This window comes from Ranitomeya variabilis, chromosome 1, assembly GCF_051348905.1.
Source record: "Ranitomeya variabilis isolate aRanVar5 chromosome 1, aRanVar5.hap1, whole genome shotgun sequence".
Classification (NCBI taxonomy): Eukaryota; Metazoa; Chordata; class Amphibia; order Anura; family Dendrobatidae; genus Ranitomeya; species Ranitomeya variabilis.
Window position 1 is genome coordinate 166,044,983 of NC_135232.1, and position 17,834 is coordinate 166,062,816.

The following is a 17,834-nucleotide window of genomic DNA, read 5'->3' on the forward strand; positions in this document are numbered from 1 at the left end:
GCAATTCTGACCAGTGTCCCTTTATGAGGTAATTACTCAGGAACGCTTCAACGGATCCTAGCGGTTCTGAGGTTGTTTTTTCGTGACATATTGTGCTTCATGTTAGTGGTAAGTTTAGGTTGATAATTTTTGCGTTTATTTGTGAAAAAAATGGAAATTTGGCAAAAATTTTGAAAATTTCGCAATTTTCAAATTTTGAAATTTTATTCTGTTATTTTATTCTGTTAAACCAGAGTGTTATGTGACACAAAATAGTTAATAAATAACATTACCCACATGTCTACTTTACATCAGCACAATTTTGGAAACAAAATCTTTTTTTGCTAGGAAGTTATGAGGGTTAAAATTTGACCAGCGATTTCTCATTTTTACAACAAAATTTACAAAACCATTTTTTTTAGGGACCACATCACAATTGAAGTCAGTTTGAGGGATCTATATGGCTGAAAATACCCAAAAGTGACACCAATTTAATAACTGAACCCCTCAAGGTGCTCAAAACCAAATTCAAGAAGTTTATTAACCCTTCAGGTGTTTCACAGCAGCAGAAGCAACATGGAAGGAAAAAATGAACATTTAACTTTTTAATCACACAAATGATCTTTTAGCAACAATTTTTTTATTTTCCCGAGGGTAAAAGGAGAAACTGGACACCAAAAGTTATTGTACAATTTGTCCTGAGTACGCCGATACCCCATATGTGGGGGGAAACCACTGCTTGGGCGCATGACAGGGCTCGGAAGGGAAGGAGCGCCATTTGACTTTTTGAATGAAAAATTGGCTCCAATCTTTAGCGGACACCATGTCGCATTTGGAGAGCCCCTGTGTGCCTAAATATTGGAGCTCCCCCACAAGTGACCCCATTTTGGAAACTAGACCCCCAAGGAACTTATCTAGATGCATAGTGAGCACTTTGAACCCCCAGGTGCTTCACAAATTGATCGTAAAAATGAAAAAGTACTTTTTTTTTCACAAAACATTTCTTTTAGCCTCAATTTTTTTTATTTTCTCATGGGCAGCAGGATATAATAGATCCTAAAATTTGTTGGGCAATTTCTTCTGAGTACACCGATACCTCACATGTGGGGGTAAACCACTGTTTGGGCACACGGCAAGGCTTGGAAGGGAAGGAGACGACAATTGACTTTTGAATGAAAAATTAGCTCCAATCGTTAGCGGACACCATGTCGCGTTTGGAGAGCCCCTGTGTGCCTAAAGATTGGAGCTCCCCCACAGGTGACCCCATTTTGGAAACTAGACCTCCCAAGGAACTAATCATGATGTGCGGTGACCACTTTAAACCCTAAAGTGCTTCACAGAAGTTTATAACGCAGAGCAATAAAAATAAAAAATCATTTTTCTTTCCTCAAAAATTATTTTTTAGCCTGCAATTTTTTATTTTCTCAAGGGTAACAGGAGAAATTGGACCCCAAAAGTTCTTGTCCAGTTTGTCCTGAGTACACTGATACCCCACATGTGGGGGGGGGGGGGTAACCACTGTTTGGGCACACGTCGGGGCTCGGAAGGGAAGTAGTGACTTTTGGAATGCAGACTTTGATGGAATGCGGGCATCATGTTACGTTGCAGAGCCCCTGATGTGCCTAAACAGTATAAACCCCCCCACAAGTGACCCCATTTTGGAAACTAGACCCCCCAAGGAACTTATCTATATGTGTGGTGAGCACTTTGAACCCCCAAGTGCTTCACAGAAGTTTATAACGCAGAGCCGTGAGAATAAAAAATCATTTTTTTCCCACAAAAATAATTTTTTAGCCCCCATTTTTTATTTTCTCAAGGGTAACAGGAGAAACTAGCCCCCCAAAGTTGTTGTGCAATTTTTTCTGAGTACGCCTTTGCCCCATATGTTTGGGTAAACCACTGTTTGGGCGCACGTCGGGGCTCGGAAGGGAGGGAGCACCATTTGACTTTTTGAACGCAAGATTGGCTGGAATCAATGGTGGTGCCATGTCGCGTTTGGAGACCCCTGATGTGCATAAACAGTGGAAACCCCTCAATTCTAACTCCAACACTAACCCCAACCCTAATCCCATCTCTAGCCTTAAAGAGAACCTGTCACCCCCAAAATCGATGGTGAGGTAAGCCCACCGGCATCAGGGGCTTATCTACAGCATTCTGTAATGCTGTAGATAAGCCCCTGATGTAACCCGAAAGAGGAGAAAAAGAGGTTAGATTATACTCACCCAGGGGCGGTCCCGCTGCGGTCCGGTCAAATTGGTGTCTCAGGTCCGCTACGGCGCCTCCTATCTTCATTCCATGACGTCCTCTTCTGGTCTTCACACCGCGGCTCCGGCACAGGCGTACTTTTTCTGCCCTCAACAGGGCAGACAAAGTACGCCTGCGCTAGAGCCGCGGCGTGAAGACCAGAAGAGGATGTAATGAAATGAAGATGGGAGGCGCTGTACCGGACCTGAGACGCCCATCGGAGTGGGACCGCCCCTGGGTGAGTATAATCTAACGTCTTTTTCTCCTCTTTCAGGTAACATCGGCGGCTTATCTACAGCATTACAGAATGCTGTAGATAAGCCCCTGATGACGGTGAGCTTACCTCACCATCGATTTTGGGGGTGACAGGTTCCCTTTACCCCAATCACAATCCTAACCCCAACACACCCCTAACCACAACCCTAACCCTAAGACACCCCTAACCCTAATCCCAACCCTAACCACAACCCTAACCCCAACACACCCCTAACCCTAATCCCAACCATAACCCTAACCACAAGACTAACCGTAACCCCAACGCACCCCTTACCCTAATCTTAACCCTATTTCCAACCCTAACCCTAATTCCAACCCTAACTCTAATTCCAACCCTAAGGCTATGTGCCCCATGTTGCGGATTCGTGTGAGGATTTTTCCGCACCGTTTTTGAAAAATCCGCAGGTGAAAAGGCAGTGTTTTACCTGCGGATTTACTTCGGATTTCCAGTGTTTTTTGTGCAGATTTCACCTGATTCCTATTGAGGAACAGGTGTAAAACGCTGCAGAATCCTCACAAAGAATTGACATGCTGTGGAAAATACAATGCAGCGTTTCCGCGCGGTATTTTCCGCACCATGGGCACAGCGAATTAGGTTTTCCATAGGTTTACATGGTACTGTAAACTTAATGGAAAACTGCTACGAATCCGCAGCGGCTAATCCGCTGCGGATCCGTTGCCAAATCTGCACCGTGTGCACATAGCCTAATTCTAACCCTAATTGCAACCCTAATTCTAACCCTAACCCTAATTGCAACCCTAAGCCTAACCCTATTTGCAACCCTAGTTCTAACCCTAGTGGAAAAATAAAAGTAAATATATTTTCTTTATTTTATTATTGTCCCTACCTATGGGGGTGATAAAGGAGGGGGTTTATTTATTTATTTTTTTTATTTTGATCACTGTGATATGTTCTATCACAGTGATCAAAATGTACCTGTAATGAATCTGCCGGCCAGCTTCACTGAATCCATGAAAAAAAGTTTTCTTCATTCACAAACTTAAACATGGAGGATACAAACTTCAGCACAAACCATATGGGTAAGAATCTCAATGCGTTTCTGGAGACTAAGCTCCCTTAATCATGACATCATGGCTTGTCATGATTAAGGGAGCTTAGTCTCCAGAAACGCGTTACGTCTTACCCATATGGTTTGTGCTGAAGTTTGTATCCTCCATGTTTAAGTTTGTGAATAAAGAAAACTTTTTTTCACAAATTCGGTGAAGGTGGACATTTTCTTCTCTTAGATTTTTTTCAGACCTGTCGAGCTTTTCCACAGTACTGCTTATGTCACCAACTCTGGCAGAGCCACTGAGCTGAGTTAATGGCTGCAGCGTTATCCATGTGATGACAGCGCTGCAGACAATAACAGACATCTGGAGAAGTGGAGGAGACCGGACCTGGAGAGTCGGATAAAGCACATTGCTTTTTTTAAACAAACTGTATTCAGGAGAGAGGGGTTTTCTGAAATGTTGCATGGCAATGTATCTGTGGGTTTGTTTGTCTCAGGTGTGTTAGGGATTTCTGGCCTCATGTGCAGTGGTTCCACGACCACGAACTGTCTATCTGCACATATTCTCCTTTTCATTCATTTGATACCTGATATTTTGGCTTAGTATTTCCCTCTGTGCTTAAAATTCACAAGGAGGTGCAATAATCCTTATCACTTGCCGTAACCAGTAGTGACATTTTTTTTTCACTGACAGAATTCCTAAGCATAAACTCCAGATATCCCGATAGCGGCAGTGTGCCAGACACAGTTGGCAGCTTTCCATGAATGCAGGAAAGATGGTATAATCGCTGGACTACTCATCCAGAATACGCTGTTTGCTATTTGCAGGGGGTAAATGCATTCAGGGCTGGGCTAGACAATCTGCAGAATGAAATCCCCAAAAATAAAGGAGACAAGTTGTGGGTTTGCTTTTTTTTTTTTTTTTTTTTTAAAGTAAATTAATGTATAAATAGCATTAGGTTTTCATAAAGCTTGTAATCATTGATGCATTATTGATAAACGAGTCTGACTTTTGACCCCAGTCTACTAAAACTATTTTATGGCTCATGCAGACATCCATATATCTCATTCCGAACTCTGTCCACAATGCATGACTAGAGATGAGTGAACCCGAACAGCGAGAGCATTTTCCAGCTCCAAAGTTCGGTTCCTCATTGTTTTCAGGGAGGTTTAGGTTCACGTTTGCATACAGTTCTGGTATCTGAACTGAACTTTGTAGTAAAGTCGGGGTCAGGTACCAGAACTGAAACAACTTTCACTTGTCCTCTCATCCCTGCTCCTAAACCAAGTGTGACAGTTTCTTATATTTCTATAAGGCCATCACACTTGAGTTGGGAGAGCTGTGACCAGTCAGTTCTTGGACAGATTTGCATGGACATCTGCATGAGAAGCTATTAATCAGGAAATTAACTATTGTTGAAATCAAGATATTTGTGTTAGGCCTCTTTCACACTTCAGTTGTTTGGCGTCAGTCTAAATCCGCCATTTTCCTCAAAAAACGGATCCGTTTTTTTTTTCGACGGATCCGTTTTTTCCCCCATAGACTTGCATTAGCGACGGATTGTGACGGATGGTCGTCCGTTCCATCCGTCATGCGACGGATCCGTCAAAATTTGGTGGACGTCATCTAGACATTGACGGTCATTGCAACGTTTTTTGTCTGTGTTGAAATGGCGGATCGCGACGGATCCGTCGCGTCCGTCATTTCATAGAATGGCCACCTATGGTCGACGGATCCTTCGCGACCGTCATTTCGGCGGATCCGTCGCCCCAATCCGTTTTTTCAATTTTTTTCAATTGCGCATGCTCCAAAAAGTATATACAACCCCCGAGTAACGGATCCGTCAAAAAAACGGATCCGTTACATCCGTTTTTTCAACTATTGTGACGGATCCGTCGATCCGTCATTATGTCGGAAGTGACTGACGCCAAAAAACTGAAGTGCGAAAGAAGCCTTAAATGTATTTTTAAGGCTATATGCTCACGTTGCGGATTTTGATGCGTTTCCGTAGCGTTTTTGGACGCACGTAATTGTATCAAATCCGCAGCGTAGTGCACCACCAATGTAAGTTAATGGGAAATTCAGAATTGATGTGCACATGCTGCGGAAAAAACGCGCTGATTTGCAGCGTTATATTTTCCGCAGCATGTCAATTCTTTTTGCGGGTCTGCAGCGTTTCTGCACCCATTGACTACCATTGAATCAGGCAAAACCGTAGGTTTAAAAAGATCTGCAGTTTTCCTGCAGAGTTGCGTGTGAGACACACTGCAGATCGGGAGGAGGAAGAGTGTGTGGGCGGAGACTGTGTGTGGGCGGAGACTGCACTGAATATGTGCGGGTGTATGTGTGTGCGGGGGTCTGTGGGGCTGTGTGTGTGTTCGGGGCTGTATGTAGGCAGGCATCGTGCGATGGGACTACTAGTCCCATCTGGCAATGCCTGCTACAGTGACAGCTAGCCGATGATGGGACAGTAGTCCCATCATTCGGCTACTGTGTTCAAGTGTTAAAAAAAACAAAACAAAATAGCACATACACACATACAGTACATACTCATCATACAGCTAATCCCCGACGCCCTCCATCACCTGTAAAATAAAAATGAAATAATAAACCAACAGTATACTCCCTGTTCAAACGTAATCCATTTAATAATGATTGTCCCACTACGAACTCCCGTGTAGAGCTGTCACATCGGTAGATGTGACTGCTCTCCAGCAGCTTCTGGTGATACAATGACGGCTGGTATTCTTCCGCAGTGTATCACTCCGCCGTCAGAGGTCACTGGAGTTCATGCAGACACTTGTGGCACCGCTGCATGGGAAAATTCTCACGCAGCAGTGCTGTAACACTGCAGGAGCCATTATAATCCTGTCAATGTGTCACTGGAGGCCCTGTACAGCGGTCACATCTACTGATGGGACATCTCTTTAGGGGAGATCATCCTGGGACACTCGTTATTAAATGGACTATGTCGGAACAGGAATACTGTTGGTTTAATATTTTATTTTTATTGCATGAGATCGATGGTGTTTCAGGGATTAGACGTATAATAAAGGTTGCAAACTGGTGTTTTATTTCATTAAAATACTTTATTCTGGATGTGTGTTTATTTAACCCCTTAACAACTATAGGATTAGTAGTGGATAGGTGTCTTATTGACACCTCTCCATTACTAAGTCAGCTTGATGTCACCTTACAATACAAAGGTGACATCAACCCCACAAATATTACCCCATATGCCACCGCTACAGGGCAGTGGGAAGAGAAAGGCTAAGGTCGATTTCACATTTGCGTATCTGTGCACAGCATTTGATCCGCATGCGTCTTGTGTACCTATCTTTAACATTGTGTACGGAGGGACATGTGTCTGCATCAGTTCGCATGAGGATGCGTACGTATGCTTCATTTCGTGGTGTGCGGCAGGGTCCGGCGAAGGCAACATGTTGCATTTTTTGAGGCGTCAATTATGCCCAGTCATCCGAATGCAGATGATTGCGGATGGAGTGCATCAAAACAACGCATTACTGTCTAAGGGAACGCATTGGTACACAAGGACATGCGTACGCATGCGATCGATGCTCTTGTGTACTTCGGACTGCGCATGTCCAGGAAATGTTTTGAGACACACCAATTGAGACACGCCCTCCTGGAAATATTGAACGCATGTGCATAAACAACGCAAACACAGGCAAAAACACATACAAACGCATGCACATGCAGCGTTTTTTTTTTGCTGTCATGCCTAAGATGATGCAGATAAAAAACGCTGCGTAAACATGCGTTTGCATGCGTTTTGGCGTTCGTTTGCCCATGCAGATGATAGGCTGCGCACAGAAACGTTAATGTGAACCTAGCCTAAGTGCCGGAATTGGCACATCTTAGAGATGCGCCATTTCTGGGGTGGCAGTGAGCTGGTGTTTGTAGCCAGGGGGGCCAATGTCCATGGCGGCTTCCTAGGCTATTAATATCAGACCGCAGCTGGTGGCATAGCCTTTTCTGGCTATTATAGGGGGACCCCACCTCATTTTTTTGGGGGGGTCCCGCTATTTTAATAGCCAGTAAAGGCTAAATATACAGTTGTGGGCTGATATTCATAGCCTGGGAAGATCCATGGGTATTAACTGGTGATGAGCGAGTGTACTCGTTGCTCGGGTGGTCTCCGAGTATTTGTAACTGCTTGGAGATTTAGTTTTTGTTGATGCAGCTGCATGATTTACGGGTGCTACAGAGCCTGAGTACATGTGGGGGTTGCCTGGTTGCTAGGGAATGTAATCAAGCTGTCTAGTAGTTGCAAGTCATGCAGCTGCGGCAAGGAAAACTAAATCTCCGAGCACTAACAAATACTCGGAGACCACCCGAGCGTGCTCGGGAAAACCCGAGCAACGAGAATACTCGCTTATCACTAGTATTAACCCCTTCCTAGGCTATAAACATCGGCCCCCAGTCGCTGGCTTTCCCTCTCTGGTGCAGAAAATTGTGCAGGAGCCCACGCCATTTTTTTTCACATTTAAAAAGAAAAAAAAAATGAAACAGATACTGCTTTTAAGACCGGGGTCACAAGTGCGAGAAACTCGCACAAGTCTCGCATCTCAATACCCGGCACTGCCGCCGGCACTCGGGACCTGAGTGTGCGGCTGCATGTATTTCTATGTAGCTGAAGTTCCAGTCCCGAGTGTCGGTGGCAGTGCCGGGTACTGAGGTCCGAGACTCGTGCGAGTTTCTGGCAATTGTGACCCTGGCCTAACGCAGATTTTGTGTGTGTGTCTTAATTTGGCTCTTTATGTACCATTTTATTATGTTTATTACTAAACATCGGGCTTGGTATTATCTATCTATAGATATATCTAACTATCTATCTTTAGATATATCTATCTATTTATAGATATATCTATCCATCTATCTACACTATGTTCCAAATTATTATGCAACTGACATTTTTCTCGGATTTTCCTAAATGGTTGGTGCAAATGACAGTAAAAGTAATAAAAGTAATCACCCGTTAGAGTATACATCGAATTTTATTGAAGAAACCTCCCAATGATAACAGTATAATCTCCAAAATGAATAAAAACTTAAAATGCACTGTTCCAAATTATTAGGCACAGTGGAATTTCTAAACATTTGATATGTTTTAAAGAACTGAAAATGCTCATTTGTGGAATTTGCAGCATTAGGAGGTCACATTAACTGAACAAAAATGCTATTTAACTCCAAAACATCCTAACAGGCCAAGTTACATGTTAACATAGGAACCCTTCTTTGATATCACCTTCACAGTTCTTGCATCCATTGAACTTGTGAGTTTTTGGAGAGTTTCTGCTTGTATTTCTTTGCGTGAAGTCAGAATAGCCTCCCAGAGCTGCTGTTTTGATGTGAACTGCCTCCCACCCTCATAGATCTTTTGCTTTATGATACCCCAAAGGTTCTCTATAGGGCTGAGGTCAGAGGAAGATGGTGGCCACACCATGGGTTTATCTCCTTTTATGCCCATAGCAGCCAATGAGGTATTCTTTGCAGCATGAGATGGTGCATTGTCATGCATGAAGATGATTTTGCTCCTGAAGGCATGTTTCTGCTTTTTATACCATTGAGGAAAGTTGTCAGTCAGAAACTCCATACAGTATACTTTGCAGAGGTCATTTTCACACCTTCAGGAACCTTAAAGGGCCCTACCAGCTGTTTCTCCGTGATTTCGGCCCAAAACATGACTCCTCCACCTCCTTGCTGACGTTGCAGTCTTGTTGGGACATGGTGGCCATCCACCAACCAGCCACTACTCAATCCATTTGGACCATCCAGGGTTGCTCAACGCTTATCAGTAAACAAGACTGTTTGGAAATTAGTCTTCATGTATGTGTGGGCCCAATGCAAGCATTTCTGCTTGTGAACACTGTTTAAGGGTGGCCGAATAGTAGGTTTATGCACCACAGCAAGCCTTTGAAGGAGCCTACACCTTGAGGTTCGAGGGACTCCAGAGGCACCAGCAGCTTCAAATATCTGTTTGCTGCTTTGTAATGGCTTTTTAGCAGCTGCTCTCTGTTAGAGAAGGGATTTCCAACCTACTCAGGTATTCTATCTTTTAGGTACCTATGCAATTAATCCGATGAACTTGCCTGGCAGAAATCTTCCTCATTATGCCTTTATCAGCATAAACACATCTGTGCTCGGGTACAGCCACAAATCTCTTAACACTACGATGATCACGCTTAAGTTTTCGGGGAATTTCTAATGTTTTCATCCCTTCACCAAGGCATTGCATTATTTGATGCTTTTCGGCAGCAGAGAGATCCTTTTTCTTTCCCATGTTACTTGAAAACTGTGACCTGCTTAATAATGTGGAACATCATTTTTAAGTAGTTTTCCTTTAATTAGAATCACCTGGAAAACCAATTATCACATGTGTTTAAGATTGATTTCAGTGATCCATTGAGCCCTGAGACACAATACCATCCACGAGTTTATTTGAAAAACAAAACAATTAAATCTTTATGACACTTAAATCCAATTTGCATAATAATTTGGAACACAGTGTATAGATATATCTATCTTAACTGACAATTGCGAAGCTGCTTCTTCTGATAGTGGATGCTGCCAAGAATTGCACATTCGCCTCCTGTTCAAATCATTAGGAGGGAGATGTGCATTACCCCACTGTGGTCTCTATCAGAAGACAGAGCAGCACCACAATTGAGCAGCTCCTGCAGCGGCTGCCGACACCGAGAACAGCTGATCGGCGAGGGTGCTGGGTCTCGTATCCTTAGACCACATTATGGGTGTCGGGTCTGAGTATTCCTACTTGAACAGTTTCCTGGAAAGTGGATTGGTCGCCGTGGGCCAGTTGAATGGCCACCAAGGTCTCCCGATCTGACCCCCTTAAGGCTGAGTCACACATAACGATATCGTTAACGATATCGTTGCAACGTCACGCTTTTGGTGACGTAGCAACGATCCCGCTAACGATCTCGTTATGTGTGACAGCGACCAACGATCAGGCCCCTGCTGGGAGATCGTTGGTCGTTGGGGAATGATCAGGACCATTTTTTGGTCGCTGATCACCCGCCGATCCAGCGATGTGTTCACTTGTAACCAGGGTAAATATCGGGTTACTAAGTGCAGGGCCGCGCTTAGTAACCCGATATTTACCCTGGTTACCATTGTAAAAGTTAAAAAAAACCAGTACATACTCACATTCTGATGTCTGTCACGTCCCCTGGCGTCCACAGGGTTAAAACTGCTTTCGGCAGGAGCGCTGCTAATGCACGCGCTGCTGCCGAGAGCTTCCCTGCACTGACTGTGTCGGCGCCGGCCGTAAAGCAGAGCACAGCGGTGACATCGCCGCTGTTACTGCCGGCGCTGACACATTCAGTGCAGGGAAGCTCTCGGCAGCAGCGCGTGCATTAGCAGCGCTCTCGCCGAAAGCAGTTTTAACCCTGTGGACGCCGGCGGGGGACGTGACAGACATCAGAATGTGAGTATGTAGTGTTTTTTTTTTTTTTTTACTTTTACAATGGTAACCAGGGTAAATATCGGGTTACTAATCGAGGCCCTGCACTTAGTAACCCGATGTTTACCCTGGTTACCCGGGTGCTGCAGGGGGACTTCGGCATCTTTGAAGACAGTTTCAACGATGCCAAAGTCGTTCCCCTGATCGTTGGTTGCTGGAGAGAGCTGTCTGTGTGACAGCTCCCCAGCGACCACACAACGACTTACCAACGATCACGGCCAGGTTGTATCGCTTGTCATGATCGTTGGTAAGTCGTTTAGTGTGACTCCAGCTTTAGTCTTTTATCTTTGGGCTCATCTGAAGGCAATTGTCTACACTGTGTTCCAAATTATTATGCACAAAGAGTTTAGGAGTGATAAGGTTAGAATTTTTTTGTTTGTCATTTAAACTCATTGATGGTGATGTGTGTCAGGGCTCTTTATATCACTGAAAGCAATTGCAGATACCTGTGCAAATTAGTTTGGCAGGTGTGTCCAAATAAAGGCAAGACTACTTAAGAAGGCTGTTCCACATTATTAAGCAGCCTACCTTTTTTGCCAAAATGGGAAAGAAAAAGGATGTGTCGGCTGCTGAGAAGCAACAAATTGTGGAGTATTTAGGTCAAGGCATGACTATAATCAACATTGCCAAGACACTTCATTGTGATCATCGCACAATCAAGAAGTATGTAGCTGATTCCCAGCACACACGTGTGCGTGCTGATAAGGAAAAATTGAGGACTCTTTCCTACAGGCAATTTCGTAAGGTTAAAAGAGCAGCTGCAAAAATGCCTTGTCATAGCAGCAGACACGTTTTTGAAGCTGCTGGTGCCTCCAACGTCCCCAGAACAACAAGATGCAGGGTCCTTCAGAGGTTTGCAGCTGTGCGTAAGCCATCCTGTCGACCACCTCTAGAAGCAGAAACGGCTCCAGTGGGCCAAACGATACATGAAGACTGACTTCCAAACTGTTTTGTTCACCGATGAGTGCCGTGCAACGCTCGATGGTCCAGATGGATGGAGTGCAGGATGGCTGGTTGATGGACACCCCATGAAAACACGGCTAAGGCGCCCACAAGGAGGAGGTGGAGTAATGTTTTGGGCTGGAATCATGGGGAGAGAGATTGTCGGCCCCTTTATGATCCCTGAAGGGGTAAAGATGAGCTCCATAATCTATGTGGAGTTTCTAAAACAACACTTCCTGCCATGGTTCAAGAGGAAGAACCTTGCTTTCCGCAACAAGATCATTTTCATGCATGATAATGCACCGTCTCATGCTGCAAAAAACACATCTGCATCTCTGGCTACTATGGGCATAAAAGAGGACAAACTTATGGTGTGGCCACCATCTTCCCCTGACCTCAACCCTTTTGAGAACCTCTGGAGCATCATCAAAAGGAGTGTCTATGATGGCGGGAGGCAGTTCACATCTAAGCAACGGCTCTGGGAGGGTATTCTGTCCACATGCAAAACAACTGAAGCAGAAACCATCCAAAAACTGACAAATTCAATGGACGAGAGAGGGGTCCTATGTGCAAATGTAACATCACCTGGAATAAAGTTTTCACTTGAAAACTGTTTGATTTCATTTTGTAATAAGCTGATAATGCTTATAACTTCACAATTGACCATTTTTTTGTTCAAAATAAAAAAAAAAAAGGATGAAAACTGCTGTGCATAATAATTTGGAACATGCATTTTGAGTGTTTATTTTTTTTTAAAAGATACTGTTTTCATAGGCAGTTTGTTCCAAAACATTGCAATTATACTAGAATAGTAGATGACTGGAAAATAACAATGTCTGCAATTCAGATAGGTAATTTAGAGAAAATATGAGGAAATATTATTTGCATAATAATTTGGAACACAGTGTATGCTGTGAAGATACGAGATGTGCAGAATTTGAAACAAGATACTTGAAGCCTGTGCTAGCATTTCTTCTGCGTTGTTGCTATCAGTGTGTCAAGGGGGGGAGAAGAGGGTTGCATTGACAATCCAACACAATGGGTAGCACTTTGAACACATTTTATAAGTGGTCATAAACTTGTAAATAACTCATGAAATAATAAAGTTACGTTAAAACCAAGCACACCATTGTTTTTCTTGTGAAATTCTCAATAAGTGTCACATGACCCTCTTCCCATTGGAAAAAAATAAAGTTGGATCCAAAGTGGCCGACTTTTAAATGGCCGCCATGGTCACCACCCATCTGGAAAAGTTTTCCCCCTCCCATATACTAATTTGCCACAAACAAGAAGTTTATATCACCAACCATTCCCATTTTATTTAGATTTATCCATATAAATGGCCCACCCTGTACAATATAGATGTATGATTACAACAATTCTAATATTTTTTGTCCTTTGACAAGTACAGACCTCCTAAATTCTTGCAGTAATTGCATTGCTGTAACGATATCTCATATGTTCTAGAATGTTTTTAATCATAGCATTCCAGTAAAGTTGATTACACAGTTGTCTTATGCCTTTGTTGGGTGTTGTTTTTTTTTAGTAAAGTAGATACATTTCTATGTGACAGTTTATGGACTATAAATACTTTTTTTTTGTAGTAAAAATGTCACGTACTGGTGCAACTTTGAAATCTAGCACTTCCAAATCTGGAAAAGCGAAAGGGCTGAAGGACATTCGTATAGATGAAGAGGTGAAGATTGCTGTTAATCTCGCGTTGGACAGATTTTGTTATGGTGACGAGAAAGGTATATACTTAGGACCATTATTCTTTTATTTAGTCATCTATATATATAAAAGGCATCGTGATTACTCGCTAATCCCGCCCCCTGCAGTAGCTCTGCCCCACACATACACATAATCTCGCCCCCACCACATAACCGCACACAATCCCGCCCCCACCACATTACCACACATAATCCCGCCCACCCACCACATTACCACACACAATCCCGCCCCCCACCACATTACCACACAATCCCGCCCCCACCACACTACCACACATAATCCCGCCCCCCCACCACATTACCACAAATAATCCCGCCCCCCCACCACATTACCACACATAATCCTGCCCCCCACCACATTACCACACATAATCCCGCCCCCCACCACATTATCACACATAATCCAGCCCCCCACCACATTACCACACATAATCCCACCCCCCCACTACATTACCACACAATCCCGCCCCCACCACACTACCACACATAATCCCACCCCCAGCACTTTACCCCACACAATCGCGCCCCCACCACATTACCACACATAATTCCGCCCCCACCACATTACCACACATAATTCCGCCCCCCCACATTACCACACGAGGCTCCGTCCCCCCACATTACCACACGAGGCTCCATCCCCCCACATTACCACACGAGGCTCCGTCCCCCCACATTACCACATGAGGCTCCGTACCCCACATTACCACACGAGGCTCCGTACCCACACATTACCACACGAGGCTCCGTCCTCACACATTACCACACGAGGCTCTGTCCCCACACATTACCATACGAGGCTCCGTCCTTACACATTACCACACGAGGCTCCGTCCCCCCACATTACCACACGAGGCTCCGTCCCCCCACATTACCACACGAGGCTCCGTACCTACACATTACCACACGAGGCTCCGTCCTCACACATTACCACACGAGGCTCTGTCCCCACACATTACCATACGAGGCTCCGTCCTCACACATTACCACATGAGGCTCCATCCCCACACATTACCACACGAGGCTCTGTCCCCACACATTACCATACGAGGCTCCGTCCCTCCATATTACCACACGAGGCTCCGTCCTCACACATTACCACATGAGGCTCCGTCCCTCCACATTACCACACGAGGCTCCATCCTCACACATTACCACACGAGGCTCCGTCCTCACACATTACCACATGAGGCTGCGTCCCCACACATTACCATACGAGGCTCCGTCCTCACACATTACCACACGAGGCTCCGTCCCCACACATTACCACACAAGGCTCTGTCCCCACACATTACCATACGAGGCTCCGTCCCTCCACATTACCACACGAGGCTCCGTCCTTACACATTACCACACGAGGCTCCGTCCCCCCACATTACCACACGAGGCTCCGTCCCCCCACATTACCACATGAGGCTCCGTACCCACACATTACCACACGAGGCTCCGTCCTCACACATTACCACACGAGGCTCTGTCCCCACACATTACCATACGAGGCTCCGTCCTCACACATTACCACACGAGGCTCCGTCCCCACACATTACCACACAATGCTCTGTCCCCACAGATTACCATACGAGGCTCCGTCCCTCAACATTACCACACGAGGCTCCGTCCTCACACATTACCACACGAGGCTCTATCCCTCCACATTACCACACGAGGCTCCGTCCTCACACATTACCACACGAGGCTCCGTCCTCACACATTACCACATGAGGCTGCGTCCCCACACATTACCACACGAGGTTCTGTCCCCACACATTACCACACGAATCCAGTTTGCTTTTGATTTTACATTGTGAATAAAATGTATTAGTATTATTCTGATTTTTAATTATTATTATTGTTATTAACTTCATTTTAAGTTAATTTACCACCTGCGTAAGTGCTATTGAATGTTGTCATTATTTACTTTAGTTTAATCACTAGCAGCGTTAATTAGATAGCAATGAGCATGCCGAGCGTTAGCTGGCTGGAAACAGCTAGTTTCATTATATGAACGCTTAATTGTACAGTAAAAATAGATGCACATACAGTATATGGTTTACATGCTTGACTCCTCTTCTATGTCATTACGAGGAAAGGACGAACAAGGGAGTAAAGTGAGTGACTCAAGTAATAAATGGATGTTAGAGAATTTGTGCTTATTGAAGGAGCTCACTGCCTCTGAAGCTGGCTGAATCCAGTGAAGAAGCATGTGCTTTTTTCCTACTTCCTAATAAACTGGTCAATGCTGGTAGGCTACAGATGTTGTCAGTAATTGGGCAATGAGCAGTAAATTATAGAATTACCATATTTTTGTGGAGGAAAATAGGAAAAACATTTTTTTTCTCCTTCGCCTCATTGGGGGACACAGACCATGGGTTGTATGCTGCTTGCCACTATACACTGTGTGCAGAATTATTAGGCAAGTTGTATTTTGATCATATGATGCTTTTTATACATGTTGTCCTACTCCAAGCTGTTCAGGCTTGAGAGCCAATTACCAATTAAGTAAATCAGGTGATGTGCATCTCTGTAATGAGGAGGGGTGCTGTCTAATGACATCAAAACACTATATAAGGTGTGCTTAATTATTAGGCAACTTCCTTTCCTTTGGCAGAATGGGTCAGAAGAGGGATTTGACGGGCTCTGAAAAGTCCAAAATTATGAGATGTCTTGCAGAAGGATGCAGCAGTCTTGACATTGCCAAACTTTTGAAGCGTGATCACCAAACAATCAAGCGTTTCATGGCAAATAGCCAAAAGGGTCGCAAGAAGCGTGTTGGGCAAAAAAGGCGCAAAATAACTGCCCATGAATTGAGGAAAATCAAGCGTGAAGCTGCCAAGATGCCATTTGCCATCAGTTTTGCCGTATTTCAGAGCTGTAACGTTACTGGAGTAACAAAAAGCACAATGTGTGCGATACTCAGGGACATGGCAAAGGTAAGGAAGGCTGAAAAACGACCACCTTTGAACAAGAAACATAAGATAAAACGTCAAGACTGGGCCAAGAAATATCTTAAGACTGACTTTTCAAAGGTTTAATGGACTGATGAAATGAGAGTGACTCTTGATGGGCCAGATGGATGGGCCAGAGGCTGGATCAGTAAACGGCAGAGAGCTCCACTCCGACTCAGACGCCAGTAAGGTGGAGGTGGGGTACTGGTATGGGCTGGTATCATCAAAGATGAACTTATGGGACCTTTTCGGGTTGAGGATGGAGTGAAGGTCAACTCCCAGACCCACTACCAGTTTCTGGAAGACAACTTCTTCAAGCAGTGGTACAGGAAGAAGTTGGTATCGGTCAAGAAAAACATGATTTTCCTGCAGGACAATGCTCCCTCACATGCCTCCAACTACACCACAGCGTGACTGGCCAGTAAAGGTCTCAAAGAAGAAAAAATAATGACATGGCCCCCTTGTTCACCTGATCTGAACCCCATAGAGAACCTGTGGTCCCTCATAAAATGTGAGATCTACAGGGAGGGAAAACAGTACACCTCTCGGAACAGTGTCTGGAAGGCTGTGGTGGCTACTGCACGCAATATTGATCGTAAACAGATCAAGCAACTGACAGAATCTATGGATGGAAGGCTGTTGAGTGTCATCATAAAGAAAGGTGGCTATATTGGTCACTAATTTTTTTGCGTTTTGTTTTTGCATGTCAGAAATGTTTATTTCTAAATTTTGTGCAGTTATATTGGTTTACCTGGTGAAAATAAACAAGTTAGATGGGAATATATTTGGTTTTTATTAAGTTGCCTAGTAATTCTGCACAGTAATAGTTACCTGCACAAACAGATATCCCCCCAAGATAGCCAAATCTAAAAAAAAACCACTGAAACTTTCAAAAATGTTAAGCTTTGATATTTTTGAGTCTTTTGGGTTGATTGAGAACATAGTTGTTGATCAATAATAAAAATAATCCTCTAAAATACAACTTGCCTAATAATTCTGCACACAGTGTAGGAGGCTGACACCCTCGTGCTGGCTCCCAGAAAACCAGTTCTTGCTTAGTGTCCTTAGGAGGCACATGGACGGGTCTGCTATTCAGACCCAAAACTCTTTTTATTATTTTATTTTTTCATTTTACAATTTTTACATTTTTGATTTTATTTTTTACAATGGACGAAGGGGCGACAGATCCTTTCAAGGACC

General features: G+C 44.2%; 1 protein-coding gene across 2 annotated transcripts in view; it reads left to right on the forward strand.

The window, feature by feature from the left end:
- YTHDC2 (YTH N6-methyladenosine RNA binding protein C2) overlaps positions 1–17,834 on the forward strand; it is a 198,705-nt gene that overhangs the window by 29,783 nt on the left and 151,088 nt on the right. For both annotated transcript variants that reach the window (XM_077290493.1, XM_077290503.1), the window contains exon 2: positions 13,564–13,710. In XM_077290493.1, coding sequence (XP_077146608.1) covers positions 13,569–13,710 — 142 coding nt within the window. In that variant the 5' untranslated portion in view covers positions 13,564–13,568. The remainder of the gene's footprint in view (positions 1–13,563; positions 13,711–17,834) is intronic.